This window comes from Carassius carassius, chromosome 7 (genome assembly GCF_963082965.1).
Source record: "Carassius carassius chromosome 7, fCarCar2.1, whole genome shotgun sequence".
In the NCBI taxonomy this organism is placed as follows: Eukaryota; Metazoa; Chordata; class Actinopteri; order Cypriniformes; family Cyprinidae; genus Carassius; species Carassius carassius.
The window spans coordinates 36,140,331-36,159,523 of NC_081761.1; the positions used below are offsets into that span (position 1 = coordinate 36,140,331).

General features: G+C 36.7%; 2 protein-coding genes across 2 annotated transcripts in view; both read right to left on the reverse strand.

The window, feature by feature from the left end:
* The window catches only part of LOC132144099 (complement C3-like), a 20,861-nt gene extending 6,720 nt beyond the window's left edge, over nucleotides 1-14,141 (reverse strand). The window contains exons 1-26 of the mRNA XM_059554842.1: nucleotides 13,996-14,141; nucleotides 13,699-13,894; nucleotides 13,452-13,620; nucleotides 12,995-13,068; nucleotides 12,559-12,647; nucleotides 12,356-12,438; nucleotides 12,176-12,263; nucleotides 11,902-12,004; nucleotides 9,911-10,031; nucleotides 9,633-9,748; nucleotides 9,409-9,555; nucleotides 9,122-9,325; nucleotides 7,082-7,273; nucleotides 6,841-6,993; nucleotides 6,644-6,773; nucleotides 6,493-6,564; nucleotides 6,229-6,423; nucleotides 5,516-5,630; nucleotides 5,156-5,247; nucleotides 4,941-5,080; nucleotides 2,831-3,037; nucleotides 2,629-2,692; nucleotides 2,458-2,544; nucleotides 1,201-1,404; nucleotides 1,023-1,098; nucleotides 766-925 (exon numbers count right to left, since the gene is read on the reverse strand). Of these exons, the coding sequence (XP_059410825.1) occupies nucleotides 766-925; nucleotides 1,023-1,098; nucleotides 1,201-1,404; nucleotides 2,458-2,544; nucleotides 2,629-2,692; nucleotides 2,831-3,037; nucleotides 4,941-5,080; nucleotides 5,156-5,247; nucleotides 5,516-5,630; nucleotides 6,229-6,423; nucleotides 6,493-6,564; nucleotides 6,644-6,773; nucleotides 6,841-6,993; nucleotides 7,082-7,273; nucleotides 9,122-9,325; nucleotides 9,409-9,555; nucleotides 9,633-9,748; nucleotides 9,911-10,031; nucleotides 11,902-12,004; nucleotides 12,176-12,263; nucleotides 12,356-12,438; nucleotides 12,559-12,647; nucleotides 12,995-13,068; nucleotides 13,452-13,620; nucleotides 13,699-13,894; nucleotides 13,996-14,075 (3,357 nt within the window). The 5' untranslated portion in view covers nucleotides 14,076-14,141. The remainder of the gene's footprint in view (nucleotides 1-765; nucleotides 926-1,022; nucleotides 1,099-1,200; nucleotides 1,405-2,457; nucleotides 2,545-2,628; nucleotides 2,693-2,830; nucleotides 3,038-4,940; nucleotides 5,081-5,155; nucleotides 5,248-5,515; nucleotides 5,631-6,228; nucleotides 6,424-6,492; nucleotides 6,565-6,643; nucleotides 6,774-6,840; nucleotides 6,994-7,081; nucleotides 7,274-9,121; nucleotides 9,326-9,408; nucleotides 9,556-9,632; nucleotides 9,749-9,910; nucleotides 10,032-11,901; nucleotides 12,005-12,175; nucleotides 12,264-12,355; nucleotides 12,439-12,558; nucleotides 12,648-12,994; nucleotides 13,069-13,451; nucleotides 13,621-13,698; nucleotides 13,895-13,995) is intronic.
* Nucleotides 14,142-18,614: 4,473 nt separating this feature from the next.
* LOC132144098 (complement C3-like) overlaps nucleotides 18,615-19,193 on the reverse strand; it is a 63,610-nt gene continuing 63,031 nt past the window's right edge. Inside the window, exon 41 of the mRNA XM_059554841.1 lies at nucleotides 18,615-18,892. Coding sequence (XP_059410824.1) covers nucleotides 18,751-18,892 — 142 coding nt within the window. The 3' untranslated portion in view covers nucleotides 18,615-18,750. The remainder of the gene's footprint in view (nucleotides 18,893-19,193) is intronic.

Here is a 19,193-nt window from a genome sequence, read left to right on the forward strand (position 1 = left end):
TTTACCACCATTTTTCGACAGGCAGGGTCCTCCATTGGTTTTAGATGTTTGTCTTTATTTAATGGTTTGCATGCATTTGTAAAAAAAAAAAAAAAAAATATATATATATATATATATATATATATATATATAAATAATTTGATATAAATCTATACTTTCATTGGGGCACCTAACCCCACCCCAACCCTAAACCTACCCAATTCTGAACAATATAATGCATGTAGCAGGCAAATAAAAGTACACTGACAGGTATTTGTTGCAAAATTTTACCATAGAAAAGCAGTATAAAAGCATTACAAACATTCCAAGTCTTTCTAAAGCCATGAGATATATTTATGTGCGGAAGAGAGTAAAACATAAGGTTTTAATTGCTGAAAATCAACAAGCTCACATCTCATTAAAAAAGATACTCCAATCCTGTAGCATGATGCAATCAGTCACAAGACATAAAAGAGCCAACAGCATTTCACAACCAAGGCTTTTTCTGGCAGCATTTTAGTAAAAGTGTTGGCAGGGCAAGTAAAAATTCGAATCACTGTTCCTTAGTGCTGAGACCTGCATGATGTATTCTGCATAAAGCCATGACTTTCAGATTACTGGAGGCATCCACCTTTATTTTGATAGGACAGTAGGAAATAATGTGAGAAGATAGAAGGAAACAGGACCAGGAGAGGACCACAAGCTGGGAATCGCCAGAGTGCAACATATCTGACATTTGTGCATTATTTTCGAAGTGTAATTTTGCAGAATTTTTTTTTAACTTACAACCATCTCGCTGTGATACGCAGGTGCATCTTCTTTAAATGTGCCGTCTGCCAGCTGTTTTTTTGTGGCCAGCCAGTTGAGGGCACTGCAGATCACCTTCTCCTCTATAACAATCAGATCACTGGCCATTGCGAACACTTTAGCCACATATGCTGTCAGCCTGTAAATAGACGCAAGAGAGGAAGCCAACTTAGGCATAGTACAAGAAACATGCAAGAAAAACAATCATTATCTCTAAATAAGATGCATTATTTCACCATGTGCTACTCGGCACGTTTAACCAGGCACCGTATGACCCATCAGCTTTACGGAAGGTCAACTCCCGCTGATAACCTTGACCGGAAGAACAAATTAATGACATAGTGAGGAACACTCAGCTCTCCATTTAACAACCGGGGGAACATTAAAAGGTGATGTTGAGGGTGGTCAGCTGACCTGTTCTGATATGGTTAACAGCTTCATTACGGCGCTCCATACCAACACCCTCCCACTGCTTTGTGTTGTCCAGGTAATGAGTGGCAATGAGAGGTAGAGTCATATAAATCATGTTCTGCTCTCCACATCCACTGGGCTGAACAATGAGCTGACCCATAAACTGTCCACTGATGGCCTGCTCAACTGTGCGTGTTAGCTCCTCACCTGCAAACATGGAAGGTAACTGACTGCGACTGGGTTTTGTTAGTCATATTGACACCAGTCCTGTTGGTGCAAACCCTGTATGAACTGATATACCCAGGGCCCTATGATTTCCATATCCAGAATTGTGGAATGAAGACAGAATTTAATGTGGAATGTCACAAAAGTTGGCAAATTTTGGATGAGTAAATCAAAAGTAGTGCTGTACAATTAATCAAACATGATACGGACCAGTGTCTGTTAAAATGAAAGTGAAAAAAAGACAGAGTTCATCTACTACACACACTGAGCTGCTTTGAGAGTCACATCACCAGCATTTAACCATTTCGGTTGAAAATAAAAATACATCTTCAGTTCACATAAAAACTCAAAGATCTTAAAGAAGAAGAAGAAGAAGAAAGAAACAGACAAAATGCATTACTATTGAACAGTGATGTACATTTCAGGTTAATAATAATTATAAAGATTGAAACTATTTTTAAGGACAACAATACATGTGTTTTCTTCCATGGTTCTTCTAGCTGTTGTGCAGAACTATGTTTGCCAAAATATAAAAGGAATGTTTACATTTTTGTTTGATTACATTTTAAAAGGTTAATTAAATTGTTAATATTTTACACCTCCTTTGTTTGACACACTTTTTGATAATACATTTTTAGAATTTGAATTCAGAAAAAGAAATATGTTGTTGTAAACATTATTTGAATGTTATGTTTACATTACATTATGTTTGTTTTATAACTCCAAAGTTGTATGAATTCAGTGATTTATTATCAATATAATTAACTTTTAATTGATAGCAATAATTAAATTAAACATAATTTAGAAAAATAAAATAAAATAAAATATAAACATGGAAGTTGGGGAAAAAATTGACTTCATAGGGCGACGTAAAATGTAATTTTGGTCAAATAAATCATAATATAATTAAGTAGACATGTTTTTTTACCACTAAAATGTAACCATTAAAAAAAATGGAATTTGGGAAAAAAATAAAAGGGATTTCATGTTTGGCCCCATATGCTTCAGAGAAGGACAGTGCAATGAGATTTTCACCTATCACTGTGATCACTGTGTTAGCAGGTGTGTTTGGAACCTTTCGGCGCGGGATGTCGCTCCTCATAGCCACGACCTGCGTGCCGCCTGTTCAGTCAAGAGGACAGGTGTTTAAAGAGGATAATATATTCATATTCAGTGTCATATTCAGTGTCTGTAAAGAAGCTGCACCTGGATGCTCGGATGGGTTGATCTGCACAATTTTCTCCCGGACTTCAGTCCGCACACCTTCAGGCTGAAAGAAAGATGGACACAAATGCAACTTGGTGAAGACATTGAAAAATCTCAAAATAAATTGTCTGAAGATCGTTCATGATTGACTCCTGCAGAAACCCCCAGAGCAATCCTCTAAACATTGACTTGGCAGACTCACCACCACCTTCAGATTCTTTCTAATTGCGTCATTGCGATTTGAGCTGTATGCTTCCGCTGAGATCCACTGCTCTCTCAGCTCCATGGGGATGATGATGAGGGGGACGGCTATGGAGGACATGGGGCCAACAGAAACGGTTACCCTGCCTTTCTGTTTTTTGCTGGCACTGCTGCAAATACCCTCCGATGTCTTAAATCTAATATTTGTCTGGTACAAGACAAAAAAAGATCTTTAGCACGTGGAGAAACTGTCCTGTACAGTTAAACCTTGTAAAAGCATGACATATTAAACAATAATAAAAGACCTCTAACACAGTTCTATTCAGAGGCCAAAACTGAGCATACTGTATATATGCACTTTGATGAAGCTTCTGATACAGGTCCTTCTCAAAAAATTTGCATATTGTGATAAAAGTTCATTATTTTCCATAATGTAATGATAAAATTTAAACTTTCATATATTTTAGATTCATTGCACACCAACTGAAATATTTAAGGTCTTTTATTGTTTTAATACTGATGATTTTGGCATACAGCTCATGAAAACCCAAAATCTCAAAAAATTTGCATATCATGAAAAGGTTCTCTAAACGAGCTATTAACTTAATCATCTGAATCAACTAATTAACTCTAAACACCTGCAAAAGATTCCTGAGGCTTTTAAAAACTCCCAGCCTGGTTCATTACTCAAAACCGCAATCATGGGTAAGACTGCCGACCTGACTGCTGTCCAGAAGGACATCATTGACACCCTCAAGCGAGAGGGTAAGACACAGAAAGAAATTTCTGAACGAACAGGCTGTTCCCAGAGGGCTGTATCAAGGCACCTCAGTGGGAAGTCTGTGGGAAGGAAAAAGTGTGGCAAAAACGCTGCACAACGAGAAGAGGTTACCGGACCCTGAGGAAGATTGTGGAGAAGGACCGATTCCAGACCTTGGGGGACCTGCGGAAGCAGTGGACTGAGTCTGGAGTAGAAACATCCAGAGCCACCGTGCACAGGCGTGTGCAGGAAATGGGCTACAGAGAAGCAGCACTGGACTGTTGCTCAGTGGTCCAAAGTACTTTTTTCGGATGAAAGCAAATTTTGCATGTCACTTGGAAATCAAGGTGCCAGAGTCTGGAGGAAGACTGGGGAGAAGGAAATGCCAAAATGCCTGAAGTCCAGTGTCAAGTACCCACAGTCAGTGATGGTCTGGGGTGCCATGTCAGCTGCTGGTGTTGGTCCACTGTGTTTTATCAAGGGCAGGGTCAATGCAGCTAGTTATCAGGAGATTTTGAAGCACTTCATGCTTCCATCTGCTGAAAAGCTTTATGGAGATGAAGATTTCATTTTTCAGCACCACCTGGCACCTGCTCACAGTGCCAAAACCACTGGTAAATGGTTTACTGACCATGGTATTACTGTGCTCAATTGGCCTGCCAACTCTCCTGACCTGAACCCCATAGAGAATCTGTGGGATATTGTGAAGAGAAAGTTGAGAGACGCAAGACCCAACACTCTGGATGAGCTTAAGGCCGCTATCGAAGCATCCTGGGCCTCCACCTCAGCAGTGCCACAGGCTGATTGCCTCCATGCCACGCCGCATTGAAGCAGTCATTTCTGCAAAAGGATTCCAGACCAAGTATTGAGTGCATAACTGAACATAATTATTTGAAGGTTGACTTTTTTTGTATTAAAAACACTTTTCTTTTATTGGTCTGATGAAATATGCTAACTTTTTGAGATAGGAATTTTGGGTTTTCATGAGCTGTATGCCAAAATCATCAGTATTAAAACAATAAAAGACCTGAAATATTTCAGTTGGTGTGCAATGAATCTAAAATATATGAAAGTTTAATTTGTATCATTACATTATGGAAAATAATGAACTTTTATCACAATATGCTGATTTTTTGAGAAGGACCTGTATTTGAGCAAAAAGTAAGATGAAATTCTGATGCTTGTAATGTAAATCAATGAGATCTTTATAACAGTATAGCAGATAATTATATACATTCATACAACTAAATCAGCTATCACTGCATATTTCCAAATAATATGCCAGAAATGCTTAGTTTTCTGATCAAAACTCGGTAGTTTCAAAACATATTATGCAATAGAACACACATACTTTCAGCTTCTGATTGCTGTAGTTGTGAAGAACAGCCTTTATTTCCAGTTGTTCATTGCGCACCACCGAATAAGGCATCTTCAGGTCGATAAAAAAGTCTTTCCTAACAGTGATCTCATAAGGATCAGCCACACATATTCCTGCAAGGAAACAAAGGGAGCGTCAAAGAACAATAATTACTAATAAATAACAAGCGAACAAGAGCATCTTTTTACCAAGGGTCTTGGACAGGCTGATGGCTGTGAACTGCCAGGTTGTGATGGAGTCTTTCAGGAATATTCCAGTTCTTAAGGTAGATGTTTCAGTACTAAGCACACACAAAAAGACACTGTCATGATCAAACCCCATCAACATTCATACCAGTCCCTCCAAGATTTTGCAAACAAATATCACTATGCCACATTATTTTGCTCACCGCCATTTTTTCATTTGAGGATCTGCATTAAAATCTAATAGTGGATCATCTGATAAAACTGTGTCTTATATTGCCATCTTCTTGAAAGAACAACATCTTGGTTCCCACAAAAGGTTCATGCTTTATTATTTGTAAACAATATCATAAATGGTTTGCTCACCACATCCGGTTTTGTGGACAAGAAGGAAGATCAATCTCCTCCCAAAGCCAGCTTTCAGGAAACTGTGTGCGTACCATCACATCTCCTAGTTCCTCATCAAAATCATCTTCTTCACCTGAACAGGAAACAAATAAACAAACGAGTTGTCACTATTATTCAAAAGTCTGGGGTCAGTAAGTTTCTTTTTTGTTTTGTTTTGTTTTGTTTTTTAAGCAAGGGCACATTACATTGATGAAAAGTGATAGTAAAAACATTTACATTGTTACAAAATATTTCTTTTTAAAATAAATGTTTGAACTTTTTATTAAAGAATCCTTCAAAAAAATGTATCACATTAATAATAAGAAATGTTTCTTGAGCAGCATATTAGAATGATTTCTGAAGGATCACGTGACACCGAAAATTCAGCTTTGCATCAGAAATAATTTACATTGTTACAAATTTACATGAAAAACAGTTATTTGACGAATTCAAATTTAAGCTACATGAAGTATTAGATGCAAGTGCAATGCAAGTGATATTATTAAAGCAATTCATCTACGTTTATTCTCTGGTGAGATGTAATAAAGCACTCACAGACTTTACAACAGTTTCTATATATTATCATAATGTGAAAATGCAATTTAGCCTGAAAAAGCAATGAAGAAGCATTTAAAATTTGCATGAAGTAGATAGCTAATTCTCTTTCTGAAATCATGAGGCTAAAATCTCACTGCGGGCCAGAAGAAACTCTTTTTCTCCGAAGCCATTTGCCTGGCGTTTCAACTCCTTGCAGCAGTGCAGGAAGGCCTTTATACATTCCTTTCCATCTTGGATGAATGAAGCCCGCCGTTCACAGGAGTAGCCGAGTTCATTCTCCTGGAATCCGTCCACACAGCATATCTTCTGTTCGCCAGAGTACTGACCAGCTGAGAAGACAATGTTAGTGTAGAAACAATAAGGACAGAAGAAGAAAAGAATATAAAGGGCTTCCTTACCCAGCGTAGTGGTGACCTGCAAAAGACTCTGTTCTCTGCGTTTTCTCTTAGATGGGACAGGGCACTCATTATCTACAAGAACATGACAGATATGTGTGGGAATATGACAGCACTGACACTTCAATTTCAGCTAAATTAACTGTTCAAGTACATGTTCTGGTGTTGGTTCCTCCTGCAGAGCTGGACTCAAACATCAGACCTGCGTCAATGAAAACCCCCATATTGTCCCTCCCACCTCCTGCTGTACAGCCGGTGTCATGCTTCTCTATGATGTCCCAGATCTAGAGAAACAAAGAGACCAGGTCATTATAAGTCTGAAACCAGGTTATTGTACGTACGGTTAATTACCTTTGTCTGAGTGAGTCTGTTCTTGTCGTTAAGGACATAGACACCCTTATCTACAGCAACCAGCCCGACTTTAGCTCCAGGGTCTCCAGTGATTTTCAAGCTGATCTGATCTCCTGGGCCATATTGTGTCGGGTCCTTCACCTCGACTTTGAGCTGTGATTAAAAACAGTAAGAACATGCTTATAAATGATGATGGTTATCACAGGCACTCATCATGGTTATGGTTTCTGGGTTCACTCACCGTTCCCATGCAGGTGTCCTTCATGTCTATCCAGACTGAGTCAGACACCACCTCAGATGAGCCCACATGATAATAAGCCACAAAGCGGAAGGACGGCACCATTTCTTTGGTTACAGGCAAAGACAGAGCCACTAAAGACTGTCCTGTCAACTTAAACCTGTCCACTTTAACAATCTGACCTTTACTTAATATCTGTGGGAATAATGACAAATGCAGAAAGCATGAATTACATTAATATATTTTTATAGAAAGTTTTAGAAAGTTTGTTGTTTTTCTCCTCTATGTAATCTTTATTCATTTTAATTTGAGTTTTAGTTATTTTAGTACAGAGTAAACTAAATTAATTTTTTTAATGGTTTTATTTGGAGTTAATTGTAATGACTTTGCCAGCTACACATTTGAAAAATAGTTAGGTACAATTTAATACACAAAATAAACTACAAAACAGCAATTAAGGAGTCAAGCACAAGAAAGACAAAATTAGATTAAGCATGGCAGCGAGCATCAGACCAACTGCAGCAATGAGTAATTAAAGATATTTTAGGATGATTTTAATCAAAAAAGGTGAAATATCATGAATGCATTCACCAGTAATATGATTTAATGGTTTAACATTTTGACCAAGGTGGCGCTGTTACTAAATTGCTGTGCTGTGCTCAGTGATATGTGAATATAGCCCTATTTGCACAGGATTAGTATAATCTGGGTTCCTTGTGTGATTTTGAAATTACCCCCCACATCTGAATTTCATGTGGTGCATTCGCACGGGATAAGTGAAGCCTGTGATTTCACTCGAATTTACTGACTTATCTCCTGGATACGATGTCAAGGCTTTAAGAGTCCATATCTATAATCCGGTTAGATGGATTTTTTTTTAAAGAAATAAACTAATATAGTTTCGTGCCATGTGTCATTTACATTTTACCAGGCTAAAATAATATCTCTAGCTCTATGCTTGATTTATTTGAAACACATTAACCTCAAAACCTTTTCAGCTTTCTCTTTCTGCAAATTGTATAGTGTAGCGATATGACAGCACCCAAAATACAATCAAACAACACAGCTCCATTCTTCGCGAAAGAAAAACTTTGAATAATGATATATGACCTGCCAAATGCTGGCCAAATCACACAGATGCTGATTCCCAAGGGACTAATACTATCACAGGACCTCTGTGGGTCATTTGCGGTGGAATTTTTACTTTAAAAATTGCATGGCCGATTCTCACGGGATTATGATCATAGATAACCTCCGCAAATTATTAGAAATGACTAGAGGTCACTCGTGTGAATAGCGCTAATGTCACAAAATAAAGACTGGTGTCAATATTTGAAAGCTTTTAGTTTTCATATAGCAGTTTTTCAAAGAAAATCTAAATGGTAAACAGTAAATTCAGCCAATTATGGCTTTGTAGTCCATGTAAAGCTAAATTAAATGTGTTTTGAATCACACCATGAAAAATGTGTTATTAACCACTCAGCAAATTTGAAAACAAACAAACAAAAAAAATAAAATGGCAAGAAAATGAAATAAGATAGCAAAATCTTGGGGGCGTGTCTACTGTCTGCGCTAAAACAATGCAAGTGGGACTGCCTCCTCTCTCAGCTGTCAAATACCTCTCCAACCCGAATGGATGCTCCCTCTAGCAGTTTAACTGGATTTACATAGCCGACTGTTCTGTAAATTACGACAAACAGGTAATTTGCAATACGTGAGGAAGGGATATCTAGCTAGCAAACTGTGGACTGTAGTAACTAACGGTAATGAGAGTAACATGCAATTGACGGGTGAACCACTGATGCTAATGTACTCTTGTAATTATATGTAGGTGAGGGATCATGCTCAGTGGCTCCAGTACCTCGTCAAGACACGATTTCAGGCACAAAAATGCAAAAAAATAAATAAAAATAAATAAAATAAAAAACACAAAAAAAACAAGTTTAATGGTCTAACTACACATTTCAGTACTACATAGTACTACATAACAACTAGGATGCAAACAAAGCAGCACATGAGTGATTTTTGGCATGTGTTTCTCACCATATAAGTGAAATCCTGGTTTTTCACTCCAGGGCTGTTTCCTAGATTCAGATTGACTTTCATTTGATCACCGATCTGAAGCTCTGCAGCATCAATGCCGATGTGCAGGTAGTTGTTGGAGCCGCCTTTCGGCTTGTAGGCCTGAGCCGTCATCTTGTTCCCTGCCTGCTGTTCGTCGCTTAATTGTGGGTCTTTGGTCTTTGCCTGGACACAATCATATTGATTTAGTTGGTTTACAATTTTTTTTAAAAGCCAACAAGACTTTGACATTTTTCATTTAAACTTACAGTGATCTCCAGTGTAGAAGATCCTCCTGGAGTGTTGACAGTAACTTTCGTAATGCCATTGTCTCTTGTTCGACCTTTGACCCCTCCAGGATTGACTTCCACTTCCACATTTTTAGCAGGAGTTTGGTCAGGATTTGTTACATAGACCTTAATAAGAAATACAAAAGAAACATTAACCAATACCATCATGTATCGTAGCTCAGCGTAGCTTCGACGTTTCATACCGAGACGTCGAAGGGCATTCCAGGTTTGAAGAAGTGTGGTGTTTTTTTGAAGTGGATGCTGTATGGTGATGTCACTATCTGAATGCCTTTCTTATTTGCTTCTACCATTTCACTGCCTGAAACACATACACACACACACACAAACATAGTCATCAGTCGTTTTTATGAGGTGTAATAAACCTTTTGTCTCATCTCCTTTTGTGCTGGTATAATATAAAAACCTTCCAGCAACTCTCAACTATCAAATCCAGCTCTCAATCCACCAAACAGACTCTTACCAGTTTCTGTTAAAACACTGGCTGAAATGTAGAGAGATTTCCCAACTAGCTGCTGGATGTCTGGGAAGTTCTCCTGGATCATTTGTCTTTTCAGCTCGGCCTCTCCTTCTCCATCAATTATCTACAGAGAGACAAACAGCAACATCAAGTCCCTGTACAGTAGTTTTTGCTATTTTATAAAAGTTATATTTGAAATAATTTTACTATTTTATTAATTATTTTTGCAATAACATTAGAGATTTGTATTATTTTATAAAATTATCTTTTACTTTTTATATTTTATGAAATTATAATTTTTACTCATCTTTACTGTTTTAAAATAATGGTCACACACCTCCCATTGCAATCACTTCAGAAATATTTGTATACTTTTTTATTTATTTATTTATTTTGCAAGAGGTTACATTAGCGTTGCAATATGAATTGCACATCTAATGTCTGTTGCTTAATACAAACAAAACGGCATAAAATTCACAATGAAACAGCAGAAAGAATTCACAGCACTTCACTTTCCCCACATTATGTTATGTTACAGCCTTATTCCAAAACAGATTAAATTCATTATTTTCCTCAAAATTCTACAAACAATACCCCACAATGACAATTTAAAAAGGAGTTTGTTTGAAATCTTTGCAAATTTATAAAAAAAGAGGTCCCACAGTTAACAGTGCATGTCAGAGCAAAAACCAAGCCATGAAGTCCAATGAATCGTCTGTAGACCTCCAAGAAAGGATTGCATCGAGGCACAGATCTGGGGAAGAGTACAGAAAAAATGTCTGCAGTATTGAAGGTCCCAATGAGAACAGTGGCCTACATCATCTGTAAATGGAAGAAGTTTGGAACCACCAGGAATCTTCCTAGAGCAGGCCGGCCGACCAAACTAAGCGATAACGAGGAAAGGCCTTAGTCAAAGAGGTGACCAAAATCCGATGGTCACTCTGACAGAGCTCCAGTGTTTCTCTGTGGAGAGAGGAGAACCTTCCAGAAGAACACCCATCTCTACCACACTCCACCGATCAGGCCTGCATGGCAGAGTGGCCAGACAGAAGCCACTTCTCAGTGAAAGGCACATGACAGCCCACTTGGAGTTTACCAAAAGGGACCTGAAGGACTCTCAGACCTTGAGAAACAAAGTTTGAACCCTTTGGCCTGAATGGCAAGCGTCATGTGTGGAGGAAACCAGGCACCGCACATAACCTGGCCAATACTATCCCTACAGTGAAGCATGGTGGTGCCAGCATCATGCTGTGGGTGTTTTCAGCGGCAGGAACTGGGAGACTAATCAGGATCGAGGGAAAGATGAATGCAGCAATGTTCAGAGACATCCTTGATAAAAACCTTCTCGAGGAACACTCTGGACCTCAGACTGGGGCAAAGGTTCATCTTCTATCAGGACAACGACACTAAGCACACAGCCAAGATAACAAAGGAGTGTCTACAGGACAACTCTGTGAATGTCCTTGAGTGGGAGAGCCAGAGCCCAGACTTGAACCCGATTGAACATCATGGGGAGATCTAAAATTGGCCGTGCATCAACACTTCTCATCCGAACTGATGGAGCTTAAGAGGTCCTGCAAAGATGCATGGGTGGAACTGCCCAAAAATAGGAGTGCCAAGCTTGCAGCATACTCAAAAAGACTCAAGGCTGTAATTGATGCAAAAGGTGATTAAACTAACTATTGAGCAAAGGCTGTGAATACTTTTGTGCATGTGATTATTATTATTAATATTTTTTTTTATAAATTTGCTCAAAACAAACTTCTTTCACATTGTCATTATGGGGCATTGCTTGTAGAATTTTGAGGAAAATAATGATTTTAAGTTTTTTTTAGAACAAAACAAAATGTGGAAAAAGTGAAGGGCTCTGAATACTTTTCGGATGTACTGTATGTTGAACCACAAACATGTAAGCAATGCCTTTGGCTCCAAGTTGTGCATTGCATGGGACTATAATTAATAAAGTTATAAATCTCAGCTTTCTCTGAACTCACCTGAACCTTTTGCAGAGAGGCAGCAATGCTGATCTTCTTCTCATTGTCTACCACACCAAACACCACAAATGCAGTTCCTCTCACCTTATTACCAAAGAGGTACCTAACAAAACCAATATACACATCAAACACTTGAGAACATCCCTTGTGATAAATCTTTAAATAACTGGTGTGGACACAGAAATAAAGTACATATAAGATATGCAATAACTATAGACTAGAGTACTATAGATTAGTGTGCACAGTAAAACAGTTAAATAATTATTTTTCATACTTAGCTGATATGTCGACTGTCAGTGAGCGCTCATTCACATAGAAAAAAGGTTTGCGTGGATTTAAAGTCACTTCAAAGCTTGGCAGCACTACAAAAATACAACAAAATTTCAGCCATTCTTCAATATTTCCTACAGCTTTACCAACATAATTGGTTCTCGAGAAGACACAGTAAACATACCATATTCCATAACCTCAAATTCAGTGGTGAAGTTCTTTTGCGGTGTGTTTGTGTACTTTGCGATCAACTTCCAAATCCCAAAGCTTCAAAACAGAATGTGCATAAAAAACAAGATTCTGACTAACAGAGAGTACCTGCATTGTGACAGTCTGTAGTTCAGTGATCGATCTTAACTGAATGGTGCACTTTAACAGTAAACAAACCTGGAAAGTTCAGGTAAAGCAAAGGTTTCGGTCCTGATGCCCTGCCTTGGCTGGAATTGATCTCTGTCCAGTGTGATGCCTTGAGGATTCTTGTTAAACATTAAAAAAAATAAGTTGTTGATAAATCAGTTGTTGTTCTTTTTATGCAGTAATCAATAATGGGGCAATTTTGGTGGAAGTTACAGCACACGTGATGGGGTTCAGTTATTTAATGTAGTGATGCACCGAAAATTTGCCAACTGATAATATTTGACCGACAAATAATTTTCAGTTTGGTCTGAAGCAGTTTTGGAGGGCCGAAATCATTGCCCAAAAAAGTGATGTTTAATTTGCACTTCTCTAATGCTGCCTTTAGTTTTCAAATAAAAAAAAAACTTTCAGTGCATCAATAATTTCATCTATGCTAGTATATACTGAACAGCATTTATTTGCGTACCATGATATCGACCGAGATGGAAACTCCATCAAATGGATGTTGATCAGGAGTCAAGGAGAAGATCCTGTAATTAACTGGAAAATAAATTGTTTTTTTTTTAAATATCACTATGTGTGCTAAAGCTTTATTTTATGTAAAACTCTATGCATATGGTGACAGCAAAAGTCATGTTTACACAGCTGAGAAAAATATCGAGTTTTCTGCAAGTTTCCTTTCTATAATTAAAAAGGATGTATATGCAATTCTCTGTTGTTTTTATTGTCACAGAAATCATTATAAATTATAATATATATATATATATATATATATATATATATATATATATATATATATATATATATACATACATATAATTAGAATATTCAGGATTACAGCACTGAATGCATCAACATGTGTTTTTTTTTTAAACCATTTTAAAGAGTTTTGTGTTAAAAGCCAATTAAAAACTCAATCATACCTGTGCTATCAGGTGTGTAGATGGGCTTGTCTGTTTGTACAAATATATATCCAGTCTGGAATGAGACCATGACCACTTTCTCCAGAGTGGTGGATGGAAACTGGGCTTGCAGATACACATACTGCTTCTCCAGAGGATCGTCAGTGAAGAACTTCTGATCATCAGGGATCTGCAGAACAGAGAATTAATCAGCTTAAATTATATCTGATTATAAAATAATGAGAAGTAGTCATAACTGCACTCTCACCTTTATATCTGTTAAGATCTGGAAACTGTTGGCTGCAGTCAGTGTCACTGATTTAGACAGTATCTCCAGGTTCTTCTTCGGGTAGTTCTTTACTATGATCCTCACATTCAGGCTTCCACCAGAGTAATCCTGAGCCTCCACAAACACGTTCTCTAAGGAACCCACCCTCAGCAAATTAGGAGCTGACAGAACATACCTGACGAGATTATATGTTAAGATCTACATTTGTCTATATCTCAAAATGAATTTTCATGAATTTCAGAAATGAAAAAAGAAAAGAAAAATGAATGTACTTACAGTGGGTCACATAATGTAAGCAAAGGGAAGCAAAGAAAGACGACAGTCCGCGTCACTACATCCACATGCATCGTGTTCATCTTCTAGCTGCAATAGTAACTAGAAGCAGAGCACTATTTCGACTTTTATCGTTTATCTACCTTTCACGATATCATCATTGTCCTCAGAACTGTTGAGTAACTCGGGTGGAGAAACTATGTCCTCCACCCAGTTTCACAACACACTTTGTCTATTCTAGTTTTTGATACTAAGGGTGACATGACAAAACAAACCCACCAGTGCAAGGCAATAGGTGCTTCAGTTGCTTATTTCCACATTCTTCTTTCCTTTTGAAGGATGAAGGTGCGAAGAAGCATCAGTTAGGATATTAAGAAGCACCAAACTGTCTGTATGTCAGTTTGAGAAAACATTTCTCAAACGCACTTGCACAGCAGTTAATTTGAGTGTTAAAAATGTGTCACTCAAAATAATCACTTATTAACCTAAAACCAATAGGTCCATTAAAGAGATGACATGAAAAGAAGTCTAATAACAGTTTCTGGTGAAGTGCAAACCAATTATTAAATTGTCTGCTCTCATTGTGCAATTAGAGAACATCTAAAATGCATTCAACTACAAGCTGTTACTATTTTTTTCCAAAATGTACAAGTTGATAAACGTTTTGCTGACTTCCTGTTTTCTCAAGTTATTTCACAAAAAAGCCCAAGGGTCAATAAAAATGTATGTTTGACTCTATCACTTACTAAGCTCTGCAACATAACAGAAAAGTACATTTCTATCTTGATTGTCTTGTAGACATGAAGAACGAAATTAGAAACATAAACCCATCCCCCACAGGTCGCGTGATTTTGCCAAGTATGACATGTTCCTGGATCAACATCTTCTGATGATCCTGGATCAACATTATTGTCCAAAAATAGACTTAACCCAATCCCTAACCCTAAATCTAACCTTACCCATAATTTATTCCTAAAACCAGTGGGAAGTGATAGCTGATTAACAAGAGTGTAGAATCACCTAACCCTGATTTTAAGCCGAAAACTGATATTTTCTGAAAAGTTATATCTCAATTCTGATTGGAATGTTGTTGTACTTGTCGCCATCCAACCACATTAAAGTTTTTTTTTATTTTTTATCTTGGAATATCAGTTTCAAAATCATTCTGATGATACACTGACTTCTAAAAAGGCTTCTGTTTCTTTCCCACACTTCGGCCCAAACAATTATGACAGTTCACCTTCTGCTGACAAACAAGGAAAATATAAGAACATCTTATATAGGGAAAGGATGGTAACAATTTAAAATCTTTTATTTGTAGAGCTATGTCCACTAAAATCTATTAGTAGAAAATAAGTTCAAAATACTCAAATTTATCAAAATATATAATTTCTATTTTAAGGTTTATAAAAATGTGTATATATTACACTGTAAACAATTTTAATATCAGTTCAATATAAATTATACAAGATTTAAATTAAAGTTAGTTAATTTGCCTGTTTTTCTTACTATTTCAACACTGGAGTCAAATATTGCACAAAAACATACATATTTTGAGTGACAACTGAAAAAAAAAAAAAAAAACTCTGCAGTTGACCTTTTACAGGGAGTTTGATTGACAGGCACTTTGACCAATCATTATGCAGAATAATGACTTTTTTTTATTTATCTAATTTATTTTTTTTAAATATATATTTTGATTAACAGGAACTAATGGGGCGGGTCTATGTGAATGTAAAGGGTCCCTGTTGTAGTACTGTATTTATTGTCTTTATTATTCGATCAAACATTCTGTGAGAGTAAAACTAATTATTTAATTAAATAAAAAATTAAGGTTTGCTAAAAATTATTATTTATTAAAATTATTTTTAAGGCTCAAAACAAAGAAATTTAGAATAAAATTATCTGCAGTGCATGTAAATCTTGAAAATCTTATTTTTTCTTTGTGCGCAATTTTCATCGCAAAACCACAACGTGGTGCCTTTATATAATGTTTTTTTGTTTGCTTGTTTGTTTGTTTTTTTCTGAATTTAATACTGTTTATTCTGTTTAATAAGCCTACCATAAAAACTACAAACCCTTCATTTCTTTAAAAGTGGGCAAACTTACTAAATCAGCAGAGAGTCATATAAATATTTTCCCCACTGTGTGTGATGAACACAAGATGGTTTTTTTCTACAATTTGTATGTCACATGTACGGCATGTTTAGGGTGACAAATTGTTTGACAAGAGTTTAACAGCTCAAACTGAACTATGCTGTAGAATCTTTCTTACTGACTCGTAAGATCTTTTTCTAGTTTCCATACTGTCTTTTGTATGAAAGTCCTGTGACAATCACTCAGCAGCCACTTCTTTTTCATGATAGACATAGGCAGAACATATGATACTGTGATGATTAATTATTACATATTTGGCTAATATTGCAAAATACAGTTTACATCATTAAACACAATCATTTGGCACCTTACACGAATATGACACCTCTAGAATAGGAAAAGCTTTATTATTTACTTTATTGCAGACTTCTTGAACTGAAAATATGACACAAAAGTCTGCCAGTTTTATAAATACTATTGCAGATTTGAATTTTGTTTGCATTATTGATGCACTTTTTACATAGTTAACACTGTTGTTACGTCTTGAGACATATAGTGTGTGTGTGTGTGTGTGTGTGTGTGTGTGTGTGTGTGTGTGTGTGTGTGTGTGTGTGTGTCTTGCTTTGCTGGTCCCCTTGTTCTCTCTCTTTCACAGGATTGGATCCTACCAAAGTGATCTCCAGATCTGATTGGTGCAAATGGGACCAAGGAGCAGCAATAAAAGGATCTGCTGTGCCTGAGGAGGGAGCTCTGCTCATCTTGTGATTTCCTGTTGTTCCATTGTACATGTGCTGTTGTGTGTTTGCTACAGAGTGTTGATGCTCTTAGTTGCCTGGTGATCTGCCTATTGTGTGCAGTTTGGATTTTGAGGTGATAAGGTGTTGTCAATCTCATTTTCCATTTTGTATATTTTGTAAAGTTTTGTAAATACTCTTTTCTACACTTTGAAGCTGTAGGGGGTGAGTGCCATTTTTCTTTCGCAAATATTGTTTTCTCCTGTTTTTCATTTAGATGGGGAGTTAGGGTAGCATATTGTATTTTTATTTAGTTTTTCTTTTGTCAGGAAATTTAGTATTTTCTGTTAGGAGCTTACTTGGTGTTTGTTTGTTGTTTTGGCCTTTGCTCACCCCTGAAGTTGTGCTTTTACTCTGTGCTTCTGTAAATAAATGTACAAAGGATTTTTGATTGCTGATTTGGTATATGTTGCGGCCTTACCCTAGACAGGGTCGCAACACTGTAGATTTGAATCTTGTTTGTTTGACACAATCTGTATTTTATAAAGCGCTATATAAATAAAGGAGACCTTGCATGACTTGACAGACCTCTATTACTGTACATTTCAGCAATATGGACATTACACTGGCAGTCATTTCTGCAGTGGTGGGCCGCCAGAGCAAAGCCTTCTCTGCTCAGAATCACTGACTCAGTTTTAATATATTTTTTCCATGAATATGCATTAAATTATTTCCAATGGTCTATTCTCTTCATTTCGCAGCTTTTCTCTGGTTGCACTGGTCTAGCAGTGTATGTCTTTTTATTAGAGCTTTTATGCAACCATATTTCAGCAATCGTGTTGCCAGGGTCAAAGAAATCTACCTAAGGACTTCAGAATCAACAGTGCAGGCGCCTGTAGCCTAAACTCAACCACGTGTATTTAATGTAACTTGCTAACTTTCCTGGTAAAGCTGTGCTAGACAGTATTTTAGGTAGACTAGAGAAGATGAAAAGCTGTACGTTAAATTGATAGGTCAACTTACAACACATGTACTCGCCTTATTAGAAATGATGTGACTTGCACAGGTGTGGAAACTTGTTGATTTGTGTTAACTGGGCTTCTTGCTTTAGTTGTAGTATTCATTCTGGCTACATGAGATCCCTATCTGTGATGAATTCAGTTATACTGCATTTCTGTGTAAAAGAAATATAGCCGTGGCATCATTATGATGGTACGAAGAGGTGGATTTATTCATATAGGACTCCACTAAAGGCCTATAGGTGTGAAATGCACCTCCCGCCACTGCACTGCCATAGCAGATTCCTCTTCTTAACAGAAACATGCATTTTATGTAATGCTGCTTTGAAGCTATATTCAAAAGTGTTGTGTGTGTGTGTGATTTTGCTTCAACAAATATTAACTATCTATATACGTTTGTTCAATGTTCCCTTAAATAATTCAGGATAATTCACTACATCCTATCCAAAATTATATGCAAAACTAAAGCTTGTTTATCACTCATTCTTTAGCAATATTAAAAACAAAGAAATAAAGAAAATGAAATGCTTTACATCCCTTTAACTACAGCAACTGCATAAATTACATTAAGACACACATTAAGGAATATTTACAATCTAAATGGTGATTATTCCAGTTTGGGGTTGTATTAAAAATGTCCTGCAGTGTATTTTACGATTATTAAACAGCTTTACAGTTTCAAAGTATTGCACAAAAATGAAAATGTTGGATTAGTAATTAATACCCTAAATGTAATAATAATTAAATTAATAATTTTGCCAGGCACTCCAAATTAAACATTATAATTTTTTATTCAGTCAGTATAGTATATATAAGTATTTTGGAACAAACAATACTATGAAGATTCATGAAAGGTTTGTAAGAGATGACATTTAACTTTCTGTAATCAACACATTTTGGTTATACAATTATGTAGCACATCCTTCTGTGAGAAGGCTGTTCTGGAGGTCAGAAATGCCAATGTATCGATCCCTGTGTTCTCGAATTTGGCTTTCCTCTCTTGTAGGCCAGTATTCAACCCAGGTCTGCTCTCCCAAGATGTACTGCAGACTAAAAACAACAGAAAAGTGAAAGCAGAACATACAAAATTACAAACTTTGCTACACTTGGTACAAGGGTCAAAATAAAATTGTTTCATACATTCTTGGAAAACGTTTACACCACTTTTAAAAAAAAAATTTCTCCAAAATAAAATTGTATATTTTTGATAAAACATTTCTTCAAAATAGAAATTGAAACTCCAACATCGGCCAAGCAGACAAAAGTATTGGCTAATGCCTATATTTAGAGGGGTCATATGATGCTCTTTAAAGATCATTATTTTGTGTTTTTGGTGTAACAGAATATGTTA